Source organism: Eschrichtius robustus, chromosome 14, assembly GCF_028021215.1.
Source record: "Eschrichtius robustus isolate mEscRob2 chromosome 14, mEscRob2.pri, whole genome shotgun sequence".
Taxonomy (NCBI): domain Eukaryota; kingdom Metazoa; phylum Chordata; class Mammalia; order Artiodactyla; family Eschrichtiidae; genus Eschrichtius; species Eschrichtius robustus.
Genome location: NC_090837.1, coordinates 12428386 through 12450648, shown reverse-complemented (window position 1 = coordinate 12450648; position 22263 = coordinate 12428386). Strand labels below are relative to the sequence as shown.

At 44.8% G+C, this 22263-nt stretch overlaps 1 protein-coding gene across 1 annotated transcript in view; it reads right to left on the bottom strand.

Moving 5' to 3' along the window:
* TESC (tescalcin) overlaps window positions 1-22263 on the bottom strand; it is a 63899-nt gene that overhangs the window by 22193 nt on the left and 19443 nt on the right. Inside the window, exon 2 of the mRNA XM_068562327.1 lies at window positions 13726-13795. Coding sequence (XP_068418428.1) covers window positions 13726-13795 — 70 coding nt within the window. The remainder of the gene's footprint in view (window positions 1-13725; window positions 13796-22263) is intronic.

The window sequence follows — 22263 nt, the reverse complement described above, 5'->3', positions numbered from 1 at the left end:
GAAATCTCTTGCATTCTTATACACTAATCATGAAAAATCTGAAAGAGAAATTAAGGAAACACTACCATTTACCATTGCAACAACAAGAATAAAATACCTAGGAAGAAACCTACCTAGGGAGACAAAAGACCTGTATGCAGAAAACTATAAGACACTGATGAAAGAAATGAAAGATGATACCAACAGATGGAGAGATATACCATGTTCTTGGATTGGAAGAATCAATATTGTGAAAATGACTATACTACCCAGAGCAATCTACAGAGTCAATGTAATCCCTATCAAATTACCAAAGGCATTTTTTACAGAACTAGAACAAAAAATCTTAAAATTTGTATGGAGACACAAAAGACCCTGAAAAGCCAAAGCAGTCTTGAGGGGAAAAAACGGAGCTGGAGGAATCAGACTCCCTCACTTCAGACTATACTACAAAGCTACAGTAATCAAGACAATATGGTCCTGGCACAAAAACCAGAAATATAGATCAATGGAACAAGATAGAAAGCCCAGAGAGAAACCCACGAACCTATGGTCAACTAATCTATGACAAAGGAGGCAAGGATATACAATGGAGAAAAGACAGTCTCTTCAGTAAGTGGTGCTGGGAAAACTGGACAGCTACATGTAAAAGAATGAAATTAGAACACTCCCTAACACCATACACAAAAATAAACTCAAAATGGATTAGAGACCTAAATGTAAGACCGGACACTATAAAACTCTTAGAGGAAAACACAGGAAGAACACTCTTTGACAAAAATCACAGCAAGATCTTTTTTGATCCACCTCCTAGAGTAATGGAAATAAAAACAAAAATAAACAAATGGGACCTAATGAAACTTAAAAGCTTTTGCACAGCAAAGGAAACCATAAACAAGATGAAAAGACAACACTCAGAATGGGAGAAAATATTTGCAAACAAATCAACGGACAAAGGATTAATCTCCAAAATATATAAACAGCTCATGCAGCTCAATATTAAAAAAACGAACAACCCAATCCAAAAATGGGCAGAAGACCTAAATAGACATGTCTCCAAAGAAGACACACAGATGGCCATGAAGCACATGAAAAGCTGCTCCACATCACTAATTATTAGAGAAATGCAAATCAAAACTACAATGAAGTATCACCTCACACCAGTTAGAATGGGCATCATCAGAAAATCTACAAACAACAAAGGCTGGAGAGGGTGTGGAGAAAAGGGAACCCTCTTGCATTGTTGGTGGGAATGTAAATTGATACAGCCACTATGGAGAACAGTATGGAGGTTCCTTAAAAAACTAAAAATAGAATTACCATATGACCCAGCAATCCCACTACTGGGCATATACCCAGAGAAAACCATAATTCAAAAAGACACATGCACCCCAATATTTATTGCAGCACTATTTACAATAACCAGGTCATGGAAGCAACCTAAATGCCCATCGACAGATGAATGGATAAAGAAGTTGTGGTACATATATACAATGGAATATTACTCAGCCATAAAAAGGAACGAACATTGGGTCATTTGTAGAGACGTGGATGGATCTAGAGACTGTCATACAGAGTGAAGTAAGTCAGAAAGAGAAAAACAAGTATCGTATATTAACGCATATATGTGGAACCTAGAAAATGGTACAGATGAACCAGTTTGCAGAGCAGAAATTGAGACACAGATATAGAGAACCAACGTATGGACACCAAGGGGGGAAAGCGGCAGGGGCTTGGGGGTGGCGGTGTGATGAATTGGGCGATTGGGATTGACATGTATACACTGATCTGTATAAAATTGATGACTAATAAGAACCTGCTGTATAAAAAAATAAAGAAAAGAATTTTAAAAAAAAAAGCAGGGAACTCTTGGCGCTTCTCAAACATGAACTTGCACACGAATCCTGGGGATCGTGGTAAAATGCAGGTTCTGATTCAATAGTCCTGTAAAGGCCAGTTTCAGTCTCATTTTCCTTCTTCCCCTCCTGCCCCCAGGTGCCCATGGGGCTGGTTGAACCAGCTCAGCCAAAGGCCTCCCTGCCACCCGTGGGAACAGCTCTGCTTCACCCTGAGCCCAGGGCTGGGGCCGGAGCTGACACACGGTGGCCAGTGGTCCAGTGATGTTGCCCAGTGACCAGCAGACAGGGGTCTACCCAGGAGGGGTCCAGGGGCACACAGCTTCTGTGGGTTTACAACTTTCTCCCTCGAGTCCCCCTCATGTTTCCTGTGCCAGGCTGAGTACTCTGTGAGCTCAGCCATGTTTAATCACCCTCACATCCCAGTGATGGGAGACGCCAATGACCCCCCATTTTACAGACAAGAAAATGAGGCCCAGAGAGGGGAAGTGACTAAGCCATCGTCACACAGCTAGTAGAAGAGCTTTGAATCCGGCTCTCACCACCCCAGGCACTTCCTCACACTTGCTATTTCCTTCGAGTTGTAGTTTTTAATTTAAAGAGAGAGAACGAGAGAGATCTTCATGGGGCATCTGATCCCACCCAGCCCCGAGAGGCCCCATCCGGGACCCAGAAAGAGGGCAAGACAAGTGTCCAGCCCACAAAGGAAGGAAAGACTAAAAAACCATGAGGGAGGGTGGGCCGGGCACTTCCTCCTGCCTTGCGGTGTGGGTTGGTTTCCGGCGGCTTTGAGGCTCAGCTCAACTGCAAAGTTCTCTCTGCAAGTTTGGGGCGGATTCTCAGCCTGGAGCCGCGGCCTCCCTGCTCTCTGCTGGTCCAGGGCTTCCCACATAAAGGAAAGCCACGGGGCTCTCTCCTCTGCAGGCCGCATGCCCTACACTCCCGGACCCCCTCCCTGCACTCAGTGTTGAGCTTGTGATGGTTAAACAGCGGGGAAACTGGGGGCCCACAGGGGCTCAGGAAGGAAGGAGCACGTCTCACCTAGCATGTGTCTTGCCAGGCAGTGCCGAGCCGCTCAAAGTGCAGTGTCTGGACCAGCAGTGGCAGCGGCACCCTGGAGCTTGCGAGAAATGGAGGGTCTTGGCTGGGCCCAACCAGCTGACTCAGAACCTGCATTTCACCTCGATCCCCAGGAGCTGTACGCGAGTTTGTGTTTGAGAAGCTCTGAGAATTCCCTACTTGCACCAGGCGGTTCTCCCATCCACATGCCTTTGCACAACAGATTCTGGCAGGAAAGCCCCGGTCCCCCCGCCCCCGGACAAATGTCTCTTCCAGGAGCTGAAGCAACATCAGAGATGTGATTCCTCCCCGCACGCGCTTCCCGCCCTGCCCCCCACCGCTGCTCCATGCTCGGCCCGGCCGCACCCCAATACCGGTCACGTACTCAGTACAGGGGGAGCGACAGGTATTGCAGCACCTTCCAGGTGGCAGACCCTGTCCTGCGTGCTGGCTTCAGCAGCGATGGGACAGACATGATCCCTCCTGGGGTTCCAGTGGGGGAAATGATAGAGACAGAAAACGGAGGGACTTCCCCGGCGGTCCAGGGGTTAAGACTCTGCCTTCCAGTACAGGAGGCGTGGGTTCGGTCCCCGGTTGGGGAACTCAGATCCCACATGCCGCGGGGTGCGGCCAAAAACGTAAAAAAGAAAAAGAAAATGACACTTAAGAGTTAATGGTATCAAAGTCACATTGGCTAAAGAAGGAAAACAACACACTTTTGGAAAAAAAAGAAAAAAGAAAAGAAAACGGAGCATCTCAGGCAGTGAGAAGCGCTTCGCAGACACACCGAGCACACTGGGGATGGATGAGACCGCAGGCAGCTGGTGCAAGTCTCCGTGGGCTGGTCCGGGAAAGGCCTCGCGGTGAAGGTGACATGTCAGCACAGACCCGCAGGAGGCGAGTGCTCAACCCCAGGGGACACCTGGCAACGTATGGAGACATTTCTGGCTGTCACACTGGGAAAAGGTGCTACAGGCAGCCAGGGATGTGGCTCAACATCTTACAACATACATGACAGGCCCCCCCCCCCAAACAAGAATGATCCAGCTCCAAGTGCCAGTGGAAAGCCTACTCTGGGGAAAAGCATTTTAGAAAGAAGGAACGGTGCGTGCTAGAGCCCTGAGGCAGGAACAGTAAGAACGTCCACGCGGCTGGAACAGAAGGAGTAAAAGGCAGATGGTCAGGAGATCGGAGGGGTGGTGGGCACAGGGATCTGCAGGACACGCACTGACCAGGCGGCTCTGACTTTATTCTCCTCGGTGAGATGGAACATTCTTAGCAGAGAAGTGCCATTTTCGGAGTCTCCCCCCACCACGCATCACTGTGGGTCTATACAAGAGCGGGGCAGGGAGAACAGGAGCAGGAGGTCTTGGGGGGGGTGGTGTGGCTGCTACGATAACCCAGGTGAGAGAGGATGGCAGCCTGGATGGGAGGTCTGGGGTGAGGGGCGACAGGGGGCTTTGCCCTGGGACGCGTTAAGCGTGAGATGCCTTCGGGACATCAAGGGGACGGGCAGGGGCTAGGCGAGTCTGGAATTCAGAGGAGATGGCCCAGCCGGAGATACAAATTAGGCAGTTAATATCCAGGTGGTATTCTGAGCCAGCACTGAGTCTTTTATTTCGGGTCCTTCCTACGGCCAAAACGGGCCTCCGTGATCTGCCCCCAACTCTCCAGTCCTCTCCTCACTCGGGCTGACGGAGCTCGGTCCCACCTCCGCCCACAGCATCCTTCCCTCTTCCCTCCACACACCGGCCCCTTCTCTCCATTCTGCTCTCAGCCTCAGGGCGGCCACCTCAGAGGGGCCTTCACCGACCACCTGTCCCAAGGTCCTTCTCCACATGGTGGTCCCAAGGGATGCACCCTCTCTGCCCCGTTTCCCTCGTCACTGTATATAATGAGCTGGCTTATACGCTAGTTACCTCGCTCACACTCACACACCTGAACAGAAGCCCCACCCCCCCCGAGGGGCAGAGGGAGCCTCACTTCTCATTCGGTCTCCTCGGCACTAGAACCCGCCAAGGAAGGTCCTAACGCCCGCTTTTGTAAAGCAAGGACTGAGTCAAGTATTAATCGTCCTGGGAAAAGAATCTGTTAAAAAAATTTTTTTTATGTGAGTCCCCTAAATCTAGGACCATTTAGGAAGCTTCTTCCTGCTCTGGGGGACACCTGGGCACCCTTTCACACCAAACTGACGCCTTCATGGGTCCCCTTCTCACATCTGACCTCACACGGTCACCTGAGCAGGTGTGAGAGCCCCGGGGCCACTCACACCTGCTGTTTCCTGGGCAGTTTTACAAGTAACTGCGGGCTTTTCTTTTTAAGTGAATGTGTATCATGCTAGCTGAGGCTTTAAAGGGAGTCCTGGTAAACTCCTGGAATACGTTAAATACTGACAGTGAAATAGCCTCAGCATCTAGGTGGGGCCTCAATTCTTTCACTGTTGTGAGTACTTCTTAAAAAAAGAAAAAGTAAATCCTTAGTTATTTGACAGGTTAAAAAAACAAAGCGACTGGGTTAAAAAGTGACTTCATTTGGGGAAAAATGATGTGATCACAGTGGTTCAGGGCTCTGGCTATTCCAACAGCCGGCCCTGCTGTGGGACCTTAACCTTCTTAGCCTCAGTTTCTTGATCTGACAAGTGGGGTAATGGTGTGAACTTCAGAGGGTCCCCGAGACCCTCGAGACCACACAGCTAACAGCTAACCTCTCACTGGATAAAGCCATGAGAGGCACGGCCGAGGGATGCAAAACAAGCCCTGGAGTTAGGACTTTTGCTAACGTCTGGCCCATCAGAATGCTGCTCAGTGCTTTGGTGGCGCTGGACAGTGGGCAACTGCATCCTTTTTCTTCCCTGTGTACATCTGTGGTTGCGTTCATCCCGGGAATCACTCCACATGTGGTGGCTTGATGCAGCTAAAAATATTTTTGTAATGCAGCTCTATCTAATCAGGCACGCTCCTGGCCCCCATCACTAGATTTGAAGGATTCCATCGCATCTATTTCTGGGGGTTGGTGAGCCTGCCAGAGCACTATCAGGAAGTCAAAGGCTGCTGTTTAAAACATTTGATGCTTAAGGGACCCCACTAAAGAAAGAAAAAGTTCAAGAAGCCATTATTGTATTTTCTTCACTGTCTAAAATCAGCATTGTTTAACGAGCTTATTTACGGAAGGTCTTCCCTGTTAGAAGAAAAGCTTTTGAGGACAGAAGTCTCTGCATATTAGGTGCTCAATTAATGAGTCAGATGAACATTTTCTATCCAAGCATTTTTCATCAAGAGGCCTCAGAACAGAGCGCTTTGTGATCAGGGTGGATTCAGGTTTGGGGGGGTCCAGAAACACATATAATCTGCGGGGGCCCTCTTAAAGAAAAAGAATTCAGCATTAGGAATTCTTTAAAAAGTCAGTTGCTGGGCCTTGTAAGGAACCCATACAGAGTGGGGCCCTGAGCGCTGGCTTTGAAAGCCTCAGGGTAAACTCGCCTCTGGATGTCCTTACATGATTTTTCAGAAAAAGAGGGGACATGACCGGATATGGGTAGGAAGTGGTGGGTTAAAATTAAAAACAATTTTCGCAATTTTTACCCCATAGGATTTTTTTAAAAGCTATATTCAACTTATTAAAGTCATACATTCAGAAACCTGGGCTTCCCTGGTGGCACAGTAGTTGAGAATCCGCCTGCCAATCCAGGGGACATGGGTTCGAGCCCTGGTCCGGGAAGATCCAACATGCCACGGAGCAACTAAGCCCGTGCGCCACAACTACTGAGCCTGTGCTCTAGAGCCCGTGAGCCACAACTACTGAGCCCGCGTGCCACAACTACTGAAGCCCATGTGCCTAGAGCCCATGCTCCGCAACAAGAGAGGCCACTGCAGTGAGAAGCCCGCATACTGCAACGAAGAGTAGCCCCCACTCGCTGCAAATGGAGAAAGCCCAAGCGCAGCAACGAAGACCCAATGCAGCCAAAAATAAATAAATAAAATAAATAAATTTATAAAAAATAAACAAATAAACTCAGAAACCCAGTCCTTCATTAAGCTTTTAAACGCAACGTACAAGTCCTACTAGCCTATGTATAAATGCTGCAGGTGTCAATGGTCACTTTTAAGGGGCTTTCTGCACTGGAAGTATTCCGAAGTCCCCCCATGGGTCCCTAGTAAGCTCTCGGGCACCTTTGTTCTCTGAGAGGGAGGGGGCAGAGGGGCCACATCCCACACCCCTCCCAGACTGGGGTACTGGGGGCCTTGCTCAGGGGACCCCAGTCAACGACTTTCACAAATCTTGACACTAAAGAAACAAAGCTCTTTTCTATGCTCCAAAACCCCAGCGTGGCCCAGGGCCTCCTGGATGTTCCCCTGGACATGCCCAGGGATCAGAGAGGTTGAAGGCCCAGCCTGGGGTCACACAGGAATCCCTCTGCAGAATGGGGACCATATCACAGTCCAGGGCCGCTCATCCCTTCTGCCCGGGGAGAACACGCAGGAAAGCCTAGGAGGACTGGAAAAACTGCCCCATCGCCCTTCTCCAGGCCCTGGAGGGTGGATTAGGATTAGGCAAAGCAGTTCCAGGGGACTGGGAAGAGGCCCTTCCTGCAGGCCTGTTTGCATAAGCGCTGCAGTCGAGTGGTGTTACCTCCTTCCTGCACGCTGGGCCGGGCTATCACTGTGTATAGCTGACACTACCCACCCAGCAGAGACTGCAGACACTGCAGCAGGCGCTGTGGTGTTGGGAATGATACCCCACCCCATCCCAGGAGGGTAAGGGCGGAGGGTCCTCAGAGAGCAGAGCAGGGAGACGGAGGCCCTCACGGGACACTCGCAAGTCAAAGCCATGCCCCCAGCTTCCTTACAGAGGGATTTCAGCACCGGGTTCAAATCAGCTCCTCCACTTACTGTGAACAGTCCCCATGTGCCAGGCCCCCAGATAAATTATTTTACCAGGAATATATAAACCCTGTGAGGGAAAGACTACTAGTAACAACAGGTCTCATCTATACCATGCTCGATGGATTACAGAGAACTCTTCTAGTCAATATGCTCACTCACTTGTTCCTCACTTCTTTGCTCTCTCATTCATTCATTCATTCAATCAATCAATCAACTACTCCCAGAGCATCCACCCTGTTACAAGCCCTGGACTCAGCACCAGAGCCAGGGGAAGAGACCCAGTTCCTGCCCCGCAAGGGGCCGACAGTCTGTTGCAGGGGATGGGTGGCTGGAAGGGGGGCAGTTACAACTCTGTGCTGTAAATGTTGGGCTGGGGCACCCCCAGGAGGAATCTGTGGGGGTTAGGAGGCAGGAGGGTGTCTTGGAGGAGGTGGTTTCCACACTGAGACCTCAGCAAAGCAAAACCCAGCAGCTGAAGACCCTGGTGGACCCCAGCTAAAGAGCATGGACATGACGTTGACTGGGGAGCCCCCGAGGGCTCGGGAGCAGGGGCTGCTCACTGGGTCCAGGTAGATATAATCAGGGCTTGCTTGAGGGCAGGGGTGGAAAGGGCAATGCATATGGTGCTCCCAGGGGTGGGTGTGCAGGAGATACGTAAGTGGGATGCAGGGTGGCGGGCAGAGTCACCAGCTCAAACCTTCCCAAATCCTGGCTTGACCTACGAGGCATGGGAAATAGGAGGCTGCACATGGACCGCTCAGCACCTGGGGTGGATAGCACCACCTATCCAAGCCTGGAGGGCAAACAGGGTGCCATCCCCAGATTCTAGGCACCTCACCAAGACTGCCCATGACAGTTAAAAATGCAGAGTCCCAGGCACCACTACGGTCGTGTGAATCAAAACCTGTGTTTTAGCAAGATACCCGGGTGATTTGCACGTACACTCATGCTGGGAAAGAACCAGTGTTGACTATTCACAATAGCAAGACATGGAAACAGCCTAAATGTCCATCAACAGATGAATGTATAAGGAAGATGTAGAACATATACACAATGGAATACTACTCAACCATAAAAATGAATGAAATAATGCCATTTGCAGCAACATGGGTGGACCTAGAGATTATCATATTAAGTGAAGTAAGTCAGAAAAAGTCAAATACCATATGATATCACTTATATGTGGAATCCAAAACATGACACAAATATACTTATCTACGAAACAGAAACAGACACACAGACATAGAGCACAGACTCGTGGTTGCCAAGGGGGAGGGGGTTGGGAGAGGGAGGGATTGGGAGTTTGGGGTTAGCACATGCAAACTATTATATACAGAATGATTGGAAGGGAAGAGGTAAAGTTGTCACTATATGCAGATGACATGATACTATACATAGAAAACCCTAAGGACTCCACACAAAAACTAGTAGATCTGATAAATGAATTCAGCAAACTAGCAGGATACAAGATTAACATTCAGAAATCAGTTGCATTTCTTTACACTAACAATGAACTATCATTAGAAAGGGAATGTAAAAAAATAATACCTTTTAAAATCACACCAAAAACAACAAACAAAAAAAAAACCTAGGAATAAACCTGACCAAGGAGGTGGAAAGACTTATACGCTGAGAACTATAAAACATTAATAAAAGAAATTGAAGAAGATTCAAAGAAATGGAAAGATAGTCCATGCTCTTGGAGTGGAAGGATTAATATTGTTAAAACACCAATACTACCCAAAACAATCTACAAGTTTAATGAAATCCCTATCAAATTACCCATGACATTTTTCACAGAACTAGAATAATCCAAAAATTTACTTGGAACCATAAAAGACACAGAATTGCCAAACCAATCCTGAGAGGAAAAAAAAAAAAAAAACAGGAGGCATAACTCTCCCAGACTTCAGGCAATACTACAAAGCTACAGTAATCAAAACAGTGTGGTATTGATACAAAAACAGACAAAAGGATCAACAGAACAGAATAGAGAATCAGAAATAAACCCACACGCTTATGGTCAATTAATCTTCAACAAAGGAGGCAAGAATATAAAATGGGAAGAAGTCTCTTCAGCAAGTGGTGCTGGGAAAGTTGGACAGCTGCATGTAAATCAATGAAGTTAGAACACACCCTCACACCATACACAAAAATAAACTAAAAAATGGCCTGAAGGCTTAAACATAAGACATGACACCGTAAGACTAGAAGAGAGCATAGGCAAAACATTCTCTGACATAAATCATACCAATGTTTTCTTAGGTCAGTCTCCCAATGCAATAGAAATAAAACAAAAATAAACAAATAGGAACTAATCAAACTTACAAGCTTTTGCACAGTAAAGAAAACCATTTTAAAAAAATGAAAAGACAACCTACGGAATGGGAGAAAATACTTGCAAATGATGTGACCGACAAGGGCTTAATCTCCAAAATATACAAACAGCTCAAACAACTCAACAACAAAAAACCAAACAACCCAATCCAAAAATGGGCAGAAGACCTAAATAGACATTTCCCCAAAGAAGACATACACATGGCTAGTAGTTACATGAAAAGCTGCTCAACATCACTAATTATTAGAGAATGCAAATCAAAACTACAATGAGGTATCACCTCACACCAGTTAGAATGGGCATCATCAGAAAATCTACAGACAACAAATGCTAGAGAGGGTGTGGAGAAAAGGAAACCCTCCTACACTGTTGGCAGGAATGTAAGTTGGTGCAGCCACTATGGAAAACAGTATGGAGGTTCCTCAGAAAACTAAAAACAATTACGATATCATCCAGCAATCCCACTACTGGGCATATACCTGGACAAAACTATAATTCAAAAAGATACATACACCCCTATGTTCATAGCAGCACTGTTCACAATAGCCAAGACATGGAAACAACCTAAATGTCCATCAACAGATGAATGGATAAAGAAGATGTGGTACATATATACACTGGGATATTACTCAGCCATAAAAAAGAATGAAATGATGCCATTTGCAGCAACATGGATGGACCTAGAGATTACCATACTAAGTGAAGTCAGTCAGAAAGAGAAAGACAAATACCATACGATATCACTTATATGTGGAATCTAAAATATGGCACAAATGAACCTATCTACAAAACAGAAACTGACTCACAGACATAGAGAACAGACTTGTGGTTGCCAAGGGAGACGGAAGCATTGGGAGTTTGGGGTTAGCAGATGCAAACTAGCATATACAGGATGGATAAACAACAAGATCCTACTGTATAGCACAGGGAACTATATCCAATCTCCTGGGATAAACCATAATGGAAAAGAATATGAAAAAGAATGTAGGGACTTCCCTGGTGGCGCAGTGGTTAAGACTCCGCAATCCCAATGCAGTGGGCCCGGGTTTGATCCTGGTCAGGGAACTAGATCCCACATATATGCCTCAACTAGGAGTTCGCATGCCACAGCTAAGGAGCCCATGGGCCGCAACTACGGAGCCCTTCTGTGCAACCAAATAATAAAATAAAATTTAAAAAAAGATTAATCAGAAAATAACTTAAAAAAAAACTGTATATATGTGTATAATTGAGTCACTTTGCCATACAGCAGAAATTAACACAACTTTGTAAACCAACTATACTTCAATTAAAAAAATAATGGATAAACAATAAGGTCCTACTGTATAGCACAGGGAACTATATTCAGTACCCTGTAATAAACCATAATGAAAAAGAATATATATATGTACAGCTGAATCACTTTGCTGTACAGCAGAAAGTAACAGAACATTGTAAAACAACTATACTTCAATAAAATTAAGAAAAAGAAAAAAAAAGAACCAGTGTAGAGCTCAACGTTTCCGTACATCCTTGCAAAGGCCCATGAGGGGCCCCCTGGACAACACAGTCAGGGCTCCAATGCTGGAATCTCAAAGTGGGAGGGGCCTCCACCACCAGCACTGCCACCTCCTGCTCACACAGCACCTGTGCTCCCCACCTCCACTCCAGCCCTATAATCAACGGCCGCTGCTTGGACATCTCAAGGTGGGTCCTCATGACCTCACCAACGGTCGAGTGATGACAGTCCTGTTTGCCAAATGCCAAGGAACCCAGCTCAGAGCAGAAGCATCCTGCGTCTGCTCATCTTTAATGCTCAAATCAAATCCCAAATGACCACATTCACTTTATGGAGGAGACAGTCTCAGAGAAACAGAACAATTAACCCAAAGTCACGCAGCCAGGGATATGGATGATCCAAATATGATACGTTTCCCAAGTCTGGGTTTTGCCTCTGCTTCCCCCAAGTCTGAAAACACATGTGGAATTTGAACCTGAGACCTCTCACCAAGCCAAGACCCATGGACCCCAGACCCATAATAATGAGAAGCCCAAGGCAGCTTATGATAGGGCTGGGGGCACAGCTTGGTGGAAAATTATCTTGAGAAATGGGGCCCCGCCTTCACACACCCCCAATTGTGAGCTGCATGGTGGTCCCGCCTGCCAGCACAGATATTGCCCACCTGGCACAGAGCATGTGCCCATGAATTTCTAAAGGAATGAAGGCTGCCCTTGACATCTCCATGTTCCAAAATCTAGGTGCACATGTGTCACCTCCCCTGAGACCTGCACCCATTCCTCAGCCCCTGGTCCAAGGAAGCCCTGGGAAATCACTCCACCCTCCACCCCTGCCCTTGGCAGATGACCCAGCCCTGCTCACTCACAGCTCTGGGAAAAAACAATTCGCATTTCCAACCCCTGGCTATGATGATTGGCTCAGCGCTGGGCATGTGACCCCATCAGAGCCAATGAGAAGCCAGAGGAACTTTTGCTGGGCTCTTCACTGGGCTTAGTGAGTGAGATGTGTAGAATTCAAGAAGTCAGTCCTGATTTAATTTACTCCCGCCCTGGATATAATCAAACTGAGACCAGAGGCCATCAGAACCTTGAGACCACCAGACTCTGAGCTCTGGAAATGGATGCTCTGAGAATATAATGCACTGGATTAACAACATGCCTTTGTTTAGACAGACGAGAGAAAGTGGATAGTATTTACATGTTGCTTTCCATAAAAACTTAGTCAAATTTTAAGTCCATTTACTAAGAAAAAAACATGTTTTCCTGGACTATTTAAAGGTTTATTTTAAAGTTCCAAGACTGTAACCTTGCGACTCTGAATGTCTATTTTAGGAAACTACATCTGTTAGAAAGTTTGTGGTAGAACAGTATTCATTTTACGTTGGAAACTGCTTGCTTTAGTTCAACTCGAAGCTTCCTCACCAACTTTGTGCTCAACTCATTGACTAGGTCTTCTCACTAACTTAGTTCTAAATAACAACCACCACCTAAGACTGAACACGCTCTTGTAGAAGGCGGCAAACAGTCCAAGGCGTTCCTCCTCACAAAAAAGTAGCCCACCCAGCTTCTACAAGATTCACATTAAATAACGCAATGTGAAATGGTGATTTTCCCTGACAGAAATCTGAGGCTGCCGCCCACCATCTTGCCTGAGGCTGGAACTACCCAACCAGAGGAAGCAGAGTCAAGAGCCGGGGCCTCGTGACAGCATTCAAGCCCCTGAATTGAGCCGCACCACAACCGACTCATCTTTGGGGTGCCCAGCGCTGGGTATGATCCTGGCACTCAACAGGCCCGTCATGTGTGTCTGGGGTTCCAGGGAAGGCAAGGTAAGGTAGGGGTAGCTGACCAGCTCTTTGTCCCCGCCCCTTGTTTTCACTCCAGTTATAATTTTCTGATCCCAGTAGAAACAGATGAGATTCTTTTCCTGCCGGCTGAGGACATCTTGTCTATAAGGAACCAAAAGCATTACGACAACTACAGCTCTGTCTCAGGAAATGGGGCTACCCAGGGGCTCTGGCAGAGCCAGCCAGCACTCAGGGGAATAAACGGAAAGGGACATCCCCAAGGGTCACGGCCCTGTCCGACACCCAAACCCAGCTGCTGATCTTACCGAATGGTGGGCTGGTCTCCACTCAGGTGCTTAAATCTCCGGTGGAGCTGCTCGATCTGGTCAGATGAGACTAAGAAGTAGGAGAGAAAAAAGAAAAAAGAAAAGTGAGAAAGGCATCATTGACCTCTGAACTCGGAGCTACAGGAGGGGGGCTGGAGCCTCACCCTCACCCTCACCCTCCTGTTCCATTCATTCTCTCGCCACCTCCTACCAAGGCAAAACGAAGCTCAGGATGAAGAAGCAGAGAACGGGTTTGCCATTCCTCCTGGAAACACAGCTCTGGGGTTATTATTATTAGCTCTGCCCCCTTAGCAATAAGACAATTACTACTAATAACAGCTCCTGGGACAGGACAAACGTGAACCAGGTCACCCTCTCTTTCCTCAGCTCATTAAAGAGATGGTATCTGCTTCTCTGACTTCCTCCCCTCCCACTCCTAGAGATGGGCATTTTCCCCACTGAAAAAGGGGCTTCGTGTGTCACATTAAAAGAGACAGAGGAGGAGGGAAGGGGGAACGTGGTTCAGGCTGGTGCCGGAAGTGATTTGGGAGACCCGTAGTAAGAAGTGTACAGAGAATCTGGTAAAGCAAGAGAAGTGGAAGGAAAAGAAATAGAATTTTGATCATTGCTGTTGTGGGCAATGTATTTAGATAACCTCAATTGTTTCATTTTCTTCCTTCCAGTTTGATTGAGATATAATTGATGTACAGCACTGTATAAGTTTAAGGTATACTGCATAAAGATTTGAGTCACATACATCGTGAAACGATGACCACAGTAAGTTTAGTGAATGTCCATCATCTCATATGGAAAATTTAATAAATCACTGAAGAAATCAAAGAGGAACCAAAAAAATACCTAGAGGCAAATGACAATGAAAACACAATGATCCAAAACCTATGGGATGCAACAAAAGCAGTTCTAAGAGGGAAGTTTATAGCAATACAATCTTACCTCAGGAAACAAGAAAAATCTCAAATAAACAACCTAACCTTACACCTAAAGCAACAAGAGAAAGAAAAACAAATAGAATCCAATGTTAGTAGAACGAAAAAGGTCATAAAGATCAGAGCAGAAATAAATGAAATAGAGACGAAGAAAACAACAGAAAAGATCAATGAAACTAAAAGCTGGTTCTTTGAAAAGATAAACAGAATTGATAAACCTTTAGCCAGACTCATCAAGAAAAAAAGGGAGAAGACTCTAATCAATCAAATTCGAAATGAAAAAAGGAAAAGTTACAACAGACACCACAGAAATATAAAGGATCATAAGAGACTACTACAAACAACTATACGTCAATAAAATGGACCACCTAGGAGAAATGGACAAATTCTTAGAAAGGTACAACCTTCCAAGACTGAACCAGGAAGAAATAGAAAATATGAACAGACCAATTACAAGTACTGAAATTGAAACAGTGATTAAAAAACTTCCAACAAACAAAAGTCCAGGACCAGATGGCTTCACAGGTGAATTCTATCAAACATTTAGAGAAGAGTTAACACCTATCCTTCTTAAACTCTTCCAAAAAATTGCAGAGGAAGGAACACTTTCAAACTCATTCTATGAGGCCACCATCACCCTGATATGAAAACCAGACAAAGATACCACACAAAAGAAGAAAATTACAGACCAATAAAACTGATCAACACAGATGCAAAAATCCTCAACAAAATACTAGCAAACCGAATCCAACAATACATTAAAAGGATCATACACCATGATCAAGTGGGATTTATCCCAGGGATGCAAGGATTCTTCAATATATGCAAATCAATCGGTGTGATAAACCACAGTAACAAACTGAAGAATAGAAACCATATAATCATCTCAATAGACGCAGGAAAAGCTTTTGACAAAATTCAACACCCCTTTATGATAAAAACTCTCCAGAAAGTGGGTATAGAGAGAACTTACCTCAAAATAACAAACGCCATATATGACAAACCCACAGCTAACATTATCCTCAATGGTGAAAAGCTGAAAGTATTCCCTCTAAGATCAGGAACAAGACAAGGATGTCCAATGTCACCACTTATATGCAACACAGTTTTGGAAGTTCTAGCCATGGCAAACAGAGAAGAAGAAACAAAAGGAACCCAAATTGGAAAAGAAGTAAAACTGTCACTGTTTGCAGATAACATGATACTATACATAGAAAATCCTAAAGATGCTACCAGGAGACTACTAGGGCTCATCAATGAATTCAGTAAAGTTGCAGGATACAAAATTAATACACAGAAATCTCTTCATTTCTATACACTAACAACGAAAGATCAGAAAGAGAAATCAAGGAAATAATCCCATTTACCATCGCAGCAAAAAGAATAAAACACCTAGGAATAAACCTACCTAAGGAGGCAAAAGACTTGTACTCAGGAAACTATAAGATATGATGAAAGAAATAAAAGATACACACAGGTGGAGACATATACCACGTTACTGAATTGGAAGAATCAATATTGTCAAAAAGACTATACTACCCAAGGCAATCTACAGATTCAATGCAATCCCTATCAAGTTACCAATGGCGTTTTTCACAGAACTAGAAAAAAAATTTTTTTTAATTTGTATGGAAATACAAAAGACCCCGAATAGCCAAAGCAAGCCTGAGAAAGAAAAATGGAGCTGGAGGAATCAGGCTCCCTGACTTCAGACTATATTACAAAGCTATAGTAATTGACACAGTATGGTACTGGCACAAAAACAGAAATATAGATCAATGGAACAGGATAGAAAGCCCAGAAATAAACCCACAAAGCTATGGTCAATAAATCTATCACAAAGGAGGCAAGAATATACAATGGAGAAAAGACAGTCTCTTCAATAAGTGGTGCTGGGGAAAACTGGACAGCTACATGTAAAAGAATGAAATTAGAACATTATCTAACATCATACACAAAAATAAACAAAATGGATTAATGGGGACTACCCTGGTGATGCAGTGGTTAAGAATCTGCCTGCTAATGCGGATTTGAGCCCTGGTCCGGGAAGATCCCACACGCCGTGGAGCAACTAAGCCCGTGCGCCACAACTACTGAACCTGCGCTCTAGAGCCTGCGAGCCACAACTACTGAGCCTGCGTGCCTAGAGCCCGTGCTCTGCAACAAGAGAAGCCACTGCAATGAGAAGCCCGTGCCCCACAACAAAGAGTAGCCCCCGCTCGTTGCAACTAGAGAAAGCCCGTGCGCAGCAACGAAGACCCAATGCAGCCAAATAAATAAATAAATTTTAAAAAATGGATTAATGACCTAAATGTAAGGCCAGACACTATAAAACTCTTAGAGGAAAACATAGGCAGAACACTCTCTGACATAAATCACAGCAATATCTTCTTTGATTCACCTCCTAGAGTAATAAAAATAAAAACAAAAATAAACAAATGAGACCAAATTAAACTTAAAAGCTTCTGCACAGCAAAGAAAACCATAAACAAAGCAAAAAGACAACCCACAGAATGGCAGAAAATGTTTGCAGATGAAGCAATCAACAAGGGATTGATTAATCTCCAAAATATACAAACAGCTCATGCAGCTCTTATATCAAAAAACAAACAACCCAATCAAAAAATGGGCAGAAGATCTAAGTAGACATTTCTCCGAAGAAGACATACAGATGGCCTAAAGCACATGAAAACATGCTCAACATCACTAATTATCAGAAATGCAAATCAAAACTACAGTGAGGTATCACCTCACACCAGTCAGAATGGCCATCATCAAAAAGTCTACAAACAATAAATAAATGCTGGAGAGGGTGTGGAGAAAAGGGAACTCTCTTACACTGTCGGTGGGAATGTAAATTGGTACAGCCGCTATAGAGAACAGTATGGAGGTTCCTTAAAAAGCTAAAAACAGAACTACCATATGATCTAGCAATCCCACTCCTGGGCACATATCTGGAGAAAACTATAATTTAAAAAGATACATGCACCTCAATGTTCACTGCAGCACTATTACAATAGCCAGGACATGGAAGCAACCTAAATGTCCACTGACAGAGGAATGGATAAAGAAAATGTGGCACATATATACAATGGAATATTACTTAGCCATAAAAAAGAAGAAAATCATGCCATTTGCAGCAACATGGATGCAACCAGAAATTATCATACTAAGTGAAGTCAGACAAAGACAAATATCGTATCACTCATATGCGGAATCTAATTTTTAAAAATGATACAAATGGGGGCTTCCCTGGTGGCGCAGTGGTTGAGAATCTGCCTGCTAATGCAGGGGACACGGGTTCGAGCCCTGGTCTGGGAAGATCCCACATGCATGCCACGGAGCAACTAGGCCCGTGAGCCACAACTACTGAGCCTGCGCATCTGGAGCCTGCGCTCCGCAACAAGAGAGGCCGCGATAGTGAGAGGCCCGCACACCGCGATGAAGAGTGGCCCCCGCTTGCCACAACTAGAGAAAGCCCTCACACAGAAACGAAGACCCAACACAGCCAAAAATAAATAAAAAATAAAATTAAAAAAAAAAAAATGATACAAATGAACTTATTTACAAAACGGAAACAGACTTACAGATATCAAAAACAAACTTATGGTTACCAAAGGGGAAAAGCCGGGGGGAGGGATAAATCAGGAGTTTGGGATTGTCACACACACCCTACTGTATATAAGATAGATAACAAGCAAGGACCTACTATACAGCTCAGGGAACTCTACTCAATACTCTGTGATAACCTATATGAGAAAAGGATCTGAAAACGAATGAAAATATGTATATGCATAACTGAATCTCTTTGCTGTACACCTGAAATGAACACTACATTGGAAATCAACTGTACTCCAATAAAAGTTAAATAAAAAAAAAAGAAAAAACTATTTTTTTCCGTGTGATGAGAACTGTTAGGATTTACTTTCCTAACAACTTTCATGTATAACATACGGCAACGTTCATTGTATTTATCACGTGGTACATCACATCCCTAGTACTGATTTATCTTATAACTGCAAGATCGTACCCTCTGACTGCCTTCATCCAATTCCCCCTCTCCCCACCCTCAATTGTTTTAGAAAACCTACGTACAGTTTTTTTTTTTTAATTACCATTTTTGGTGGGTAGGCCCTGTTTATTCCACAGCTAAGACTGGGCCTGGTGGGTTCCAGGCTCTAGAAGGCTTCCACCCACGTGTCGGTGCTTATTTTATGAAACGCACAATATTAAACCCGTATGTGTACCTTCTCACTTCCTCCTCAAAACAACCCTGTGAATAGATACTTTTTCCCTCTGTTGTATCATTGGAAAAGTGCAGCTCAGAGGGTGCTATGATCACACAACTGTGAGTGGTAGAACTGGGATTCAACCTCAAATCTCCCCAGCTCCACAGCCCACCCTTAACCGCTATACAACATCACCTCTTTTCCCAGAATATCCTAGTGTTTGAGGCCCTTAGGCCTGGCGCCTGGGGACTATGGACAGTTCAGGCAAAAGTTTCTGAAATGGGGCTTCCCTGGTGGCACAGTGGTTAAGAATCCGCCTGCCAATGCAGGAGACACGGGTTCGAGCCCTGGTCGGGGAAGATCCCACACGCCGCAGAGCAACTAAGCCCGTGCGTCACAACTACTGAACCTGCGCTCTAGAGCCCGCGAGCCACAACTACTGAAGCCCGCATGGCTAAGGCCCATGCTCCTCAACAAGAGAAGCCACCGCAATGAGAAGCCTGCGCACCGCAATGAAGAGTAGCCCCCGCTCGCCACAACTAGAGAAAGTCTGCACGCAGCAACGAAGACCCAATGCACCCCCCAAAAAAAATTAACATAAAATAAATAAATTTAAAAAAACAAAACAAAACTTTCCGATATGGTGGCTGGGCTGGGGAAGGGCTCTCTCCCCGCACCATCCTCTTGGCATTTCTCATCCCTTAAGCATCTTTTCGCTTCCTGTTCCAGAGGTAGCTAATTTCTTGGGCCAACTGGTCACCATACTTTACTTCATGTTTTTTTTAGCCTCAGGCTTGAGCTGTGATCTCTTCAAGAATCTGCAACTCAGGGGACTTCCCTGGTGGTCCAGTGGGTAAGACTCCACGCTACCAATGCAGGGGGCCTGGGTTCGATCCCTGGTCAGAGAACTAGATCCCGCATGTATGCCGCAACTAAGAAGTCCACACGCCACAACTAAAAGATCGTGCATGCCAGCAACTAAAAAAAACAAAACAAAACAAAAGATACCGCATACCGCAATGAAGATCCCAGGTGCAGCAACTAAGACCCGGCACAGCCAAAATAAATAAATATTTAAAATAAAAAAGAATATGCAACTCAGAATTCTCAAGCCTTTCTAGAAGCTGCTCTTGGCTAGAAAATACTCTTTACAATGACCAACCCATCCCGAAGGCCTGCTATGTGCTGGGGGAATGGGGCTCATCTCCACACGTTAGCTCATCTGTTCCTCATGACGTCCTGGGAGGAGGCTGAATCCCATGTTACAGATGTAGAAGCTGACACTCGGAAAGGTCAGGTAACCCCTGGGGACAGTTATCACCTTTCTGGAGGAAAATACAGCCATTTACATCACATGTATGTTAGCACGGACAATCATGTATTCCATGGTCTGGCCATTGCACTCTCAAGTACATACCCAACAGAAATGCATATTTGCACACATCAGAAGATGTGTAGAAGGATTTCATGGCAGTACGATTTGAAGAGCCCTGAAATGGAAATTATCCAAATGCCCTGCAATGGCAGAATAGATGAAGTGTGTGGTATATGCAAGTAATGGAATAGGATACAGCAGTGAAAATGAACAAATAGTACGGACAATAGCTTGGGTGAGTTCCAAAACACAATAACAAGCAGAAGAAGCCGGACGTGGAAGAGTACATACTTCATGATTCCATTTACATAAAGCTCAAAAACGGGCAAAACTCATCTGCAGTGTTAAGTCAGGATAGAAGGGCTACATACGGTATGATTCCAACTACATGACACTCTGGAAGAGGCAAAACTACCGAGACGGCAACGAGGTCAGCGGTTACCAGGGAAGCAATGAGTTGGCGAACCACAGAGAATTTTTAAGGCAGTGAACCTACTCTGTATGATACTATAATTATGGATACATGTCATTATACATTCGTCCAAACCCATAGGACGTAGGATGCCAAGAGAGAACCCTCATGTAAACCGTGGACTCTGGGTGATGATGTATCAATGGAAGTGCATCAATTGTAACAAATGTCCCCTCTGGTGGGGGACGCTGACAGTGGGCAAGGCTGTGCGTGTGTGGGGGGCAGGGGGCCATGAGTAATCTCTGTACCTTCGCCTGAAGTTTGCTGTTAACCTAAAATGGCTCATAATAACGTCTTAATTTCTTTAAAAGTTAGGATAGAAGTTGCCCTTGTGGGGCAGTAATTTGAATGGGGCATGAGAGGGCTTTTGGGAACTGGAAGCGTTTAATTCTTGATCCAGCTGCAGGTTACACAGATGTGTTCTCAGAAAGTTTTGGGATCTGCATGCTCACTAGTGATGTACTTTTCTCACTAGTGATGTGATATCGCAATGAAACATTTACTTAAGAAGATCAGCAATTCTACTTAGCGGGGATTTATCCTGAAAGAATAAATCCAACGGGTACAACAACATGAGTACATAACTGTTCACCGCTGCATTCTCTACAATAGTGTAAAAACCGGACTCGGCCTCAGGGCCCACCAAGAGAAGATCAGTTAAATAATTTATGGTAGGTTTAGCCAATTTTTTTAAAAAGTTGCTGCCTTTAAAAGTGACAGTTGTGTACTGAATGTGAACATACATTCCAACATAATGTTGTCTAAAAACAACTGCTATGAAAACAGCATGAACCCCCATTGGGAAAACATCTAAATATATACAAATGTATGTAAGTAAGGAAAGAAAATCGACCTGTTTTCCCCAAATAATAATAGCAATTATCTCTCAATGCTGGGATTGAAGACTATGTTTGTTTTGCTTTGATTCATCTGCATTTTCCAAACCTCCTCTAATATACAATATATATTTATTAATCATGTAACAAATATTTGAAGCACACAATATGGTCCCATATGGGACAGCCGAGGGATCTCAAAAATATTGTTAGTGGTGAATCATTCATTGGCAAGTACTGCATCCTGGGCACATGTGTGCTTATTTAATCCTCTCCATGACCCAATGACCAACAGACAGACGATTCCCATTTTACAGACACACAGAGGCTCTGAGGAGATTAGTAACCTGCTCAAGGTCACTAAACTTGAAAGAGGCAGACCCAGGATTTGAACTTAGTTTGTCTGGCAGAACATGTGTGGTTTAGTTTAGGTTTTTTTTTTTAACTGACACCCCACACTGCCTCGCTTTGGGTGATCAGATTACATTGGCCAATTAGAGTTCTCAGCTCTAACCCACAGATCAAAAAAAATACACTGATGCCATTTGCAGCAACATGGATGGACCTAGAGATTATCATACTAAGTGAAGTAAGTCGGAGAAAGACAAATTATCATATGATATTGCTTATATGTGGAATCTTAAAAAATGATACAAATGAACTTATTTACAAAGCAGAA